General features: G+C 37.2%; 1 protein-coding gene across 1 annotated transcript; it reads left to right on the plus strand.

The window, feature by feature from the left end:
* The first annotated feature begins 315 nt into the window (after positions 1 to 315).
* On the plus strand, positions 316 to 1,476 carry LOC110932075 (uncharacterized mitochondrial protein AtMg00810-like). Its single transcript, XM_022175437.1, has one exon. It carries the CDS (start codon positions 316 to 318, stop codon positions 1,474 to 1,476), a length of 1,161 nt encoding a protein of 386 aa, XP_022031129.1.
* The last annotated feature ends 2,559 nt before the right edge of the window (positions 1,477 to 4,035 follow it).

Below are 4,035 nucleotides of genomic sequence, written 5' to 3' on the forward strand. Positions count from 1 at the left end.
AAATACGTGCCCTTGAAGAAAATGGAACGTGGTCATTGGAACAACTCCCACCGGGTAAAAAGGCTATCGACTCAAAGTGGGTGTACAAAATTAAATACAAGCCAAACGGAGAGATCGATCGATACAAAGCAAGACTTGTGGCGAAAGGGTACACTCAAATGGAGGGTGTTGACTACCATGATACCTTTGCACCAGTTGCAAAACTGGTGACAGTTCGAACACTCCTTAGCTTGGCCGTGAAAAAAGGATTGGTTGATTCACCAACTTGATGTAAACAATGCCTTTTTGCACGGAGATTTGGAGGAAGAAGTGTATATGAAGTTACCACATGGGTTTTCCAACGCCAACGAAACGCGAGTTTGTCGGCTAAGGAAGTCACTATACGGCCTTAAACAAGCCTCTCGTAACTGGTACCACAAGTTTACTGACGCATTGTTGCAGCTTGGTTTTGTGCAGTCTAAGGCAGACTATTCGCTTTTCACCTACAAAAGGGAAAAGGATTTTGTGGCTGCATTAATATACGTAGATGACGTAATCATTGTGGGAAATAGCTCGTCCATGATCACGCACACAAAGAAACGGCTCCATGACCTTTTCACCATCAAAGACCTTGGCAGGTTGAAATATTTTTTGGGAATAGAGGTGGCACGTACCGAGAAAGGGCTAGTTTTGAGTCAACGCAAATACACACTTGACATATTGAAGGAAAGTGGACTGGAAGGTTGCAGGCCGAGCCCACTTCCTATGGAACAAAATCTGAAAATCGGCCCTGACCTCGAAGAAGAAAAAGTCGATGCTAGCTCCTATCGACGGTTGATCGGAAAACTTCTTTATTTGCAAGCAACTAGACCCGATATCACATACTCGGTTAACGTGCTAAGCCAATTTGTAGGAGACCCTCGGCAGAGCCACATGAATGCCGTGGTTCGTGTGCTTCGATATTTGAAGATGACGCCGGGACAAGGCATTTTGTTACCCAAAGAAGGAGGCACACGACTAGTTTCCTATTGTGACGCCGACTGGCTAGGGTGCCAATTTACGAGACGTTCGCGTACGGGTTATTTATTATTACTTGGTGGGGCACCTATTTCGTGGAAGTCTAAGAAACAGTCGGTTGTCTCTCGGTCTTCAGCAGAGACAGAATATAGAGCCATGGCCACCACTGTCAGCGAAATTCTTTGGGTCCGATTCCTTCTAAATGAACTTGGTGAAAAAGTGAAGGGTGGAACGACGTTATTTTGCGATAATCAGGCTGCAAGACATATCGCAAACAATCCCGTCTTCCACGAGCGAACAAAACATGTGGAAATGGATTGTTTCTTTGTCCGTGAAAGAGTAGAGTCAAAAGAGATTGAGCCGAGATACATTGATTCAAAGCTGCAGCTAGCTGATTTACTTACGAAAGCTCTAGGGGCTTCTCAGTTAAAGGGGTTGCTTGTCAAGTTGGGCATGCGAGATCCACACGCTCCAACTTGAGGGGGAGTATTGGATATAGTTATCTACTTCCGCTACGTAACTTGAATTAGTCAATTGGTTTATCTTTGTTTAGGGATAAAGATAGCAAATTTGTTTTTTTGTTTTTCTGTTCCTATCGGTCCTAAATAACAGGATCTGAAACATTGTATTTAATCTTTGGCTAGTTCATGAATGAAATCATCCAGAAAACAATTGATTGAACTCGCTACTGATTACCTTTTCTACATAATAATGAAATTATCCAAGTGGCCATTAACCAACCAACCACACATTTTCATATGATGGGTATATTCCATTATATTTTCAACTGTTCTATTAGATATTGGTGTTCTATTAGTGTATCTATTTTGATAATGTTAAAATAAAAATTATGTAGGGCAAATACTATCTTAACATACAAATATTAATAAAATGTCTCTTATATGCATATCAACTACACAATAGGACAAACAAATGAATACAAAATAAATAGGATACTTTGCGATCGATTTCACCGATGGACTATTGATCACCAACCAACATTCTTCTCAATTTGCACTATAGCAAGACTGTATATGTCAACCATGCATCGACCGTACAAAGAAACTTGAAGTCCAAACCTTATGAACTAAATCAGTTATACGATCCATGGTCGGTATCACTATACAACCATGGATCAACCGTAAAGATTCCTTCAAAAATCATCATATCATTCAAAGGTGTCATATCGTCTAAATATGTGCAATCATCAAGTCAAAGTGGATATGGTGCAAAATATAAGCATTAAGCACTCATGAATATATTTTCAATTTACAAAGCAGTAAATCCCACTAATAGCAAAGCTAAGGTAGGGTCTGAGGAGCGTAAGATGTAGCAGTCTTACCTCTACCCTGTAAGAATAGAGAGGCTGTTTCTGGTGAGACCCCCGGCTCGATAGTAGTTTTGCATAAAGCCTTGGACATAAGGCACATAACACTCAGCAATTGAGACAACTGCCGATTAGTGCATGTACTCCCTTGTCTTTCGGCTATCAACGTCACCACATGATGCATGGTTAACCATCCCCCTCTTTTAACATTATTTTCACGAAATTAGTAAAATAACGTTAAAATTAATGCACTTTCACTTTTGCCCCCGATCACCCATACATATATACATTATATGCGCATACCGCAACCGGGACGTTTCAATTTACAAAGTAAATAATAGATAAAACCACTTAAGATCTCATGGGGATATTGTATCTTTAGAAGATACTTTTTAAAAACTTTATATCAAAGAATGTTGGATGAAATATTTCCAATAAAATGATTTTCAAAACAAGTCTAGTCAAAATAAGTGGGAACACACAAATATGAAAGTGATAAACTAAGAAAGAAAAAGGGACAAAACCTAAAATATTGTGAAAGCAAAGCTATTTGACACATAAAGCTTTTATATGATTTTTACATTGCTTAAGGGTGCCTAATCAAAACTTTAGAATCTTTTTAGGGCTTTTTGCAATGGATTAATTTTCATGTAGAAAAAGGTGGATAAGCAAGCCCATGATCGAATATATTGTGTTAATGCACGATTCAACTTTACCATTAACCGCGAATGTTATTCCACACTTTCACGCCCTCTCTCTTCTTTAGGTAGTCTGAAATTTAAAAACTAAAGAAAATTTAAGAGGTTATTACAACGTTATCAGTGAATAAACCGTAAAGGTGATCACTGTCTGATGAGTGAGACGTTACTAGTGAAGATAAACTTTTAGGGGCTGTTTGGCAACTTCTGAATGGTTAAGTGCTAAACCAGTAAGAGATCTGAACTATTTAGTGTTGAACGCCTGAACCAATAAGAGGTCTAAACCATTCAGACTCAGTATAATGTTTAACCGTTCAGAGGTAAATGTCTGAACCATTCAGACATCTGCTCGCGAAATTAACAGTTTGAACCATTAAGTGTTGAACCAGTAAGAGGTTTGCACCATTAAAAGATTCATTAATAGCTGAACAAACAACCCTTAGTGTATAAAAAATTGGACATAAGATGGATTTGTTAACATCCATTCAAACCATCATAAATCTTTTTGTATTGTGTGTTGACTACTATAATTCAAACTTACTTATAATCAACTTTTAAATAACAATTTTTTTAATACAAATTCATTTACAAACAAGCAAAGATTTTAAAGAAGCGGGCATTATATTTTAAAAGAACAAGTCACTCATATATGTTCTACATGTGACAATTTGGAAAACTAAAAGGATATAACTCTATATATTGATAGAAAAATTGGATTATGAGAGACTAAATGGAAATTATGGAACCCTCGAACTCCTTATAGTTAGATGCGATTGGCCATTTAATTGAAGATGATCTAAGATCTACGTGTACTAATAATGAAAGGAAGCATTAAGGGTGTAACCAAATCTTACTGAACATTTTACTTAAGATTTATTAAAGCTTCTACAAGCTATCTTAACACAAGCATAATATATTTTGTCATAAGTTACGATTTCTAATCTATTAGGTATACCACTGCATGTAACGTTCTTTTCTCTATAAATGTTGTTCTATTACAACTCACGTAAGAAA

The sequence above is a fragment of the Helianthus annuus genome, chromosome 1 (assembly GCF_002127325.2).
Source record: "Helianthus annuus cultivar XRQ/B chromosome 1, HanXRQr2.0-SUNRISE, whole genome shotgun sequence".
Classification (NCBI taxonomy): Eukaryota; Viridiplantae; Streptophyta; class Magnoliopsida; order Asterales; family Asteraceae; genus Helianthus; species Helianthus annuus.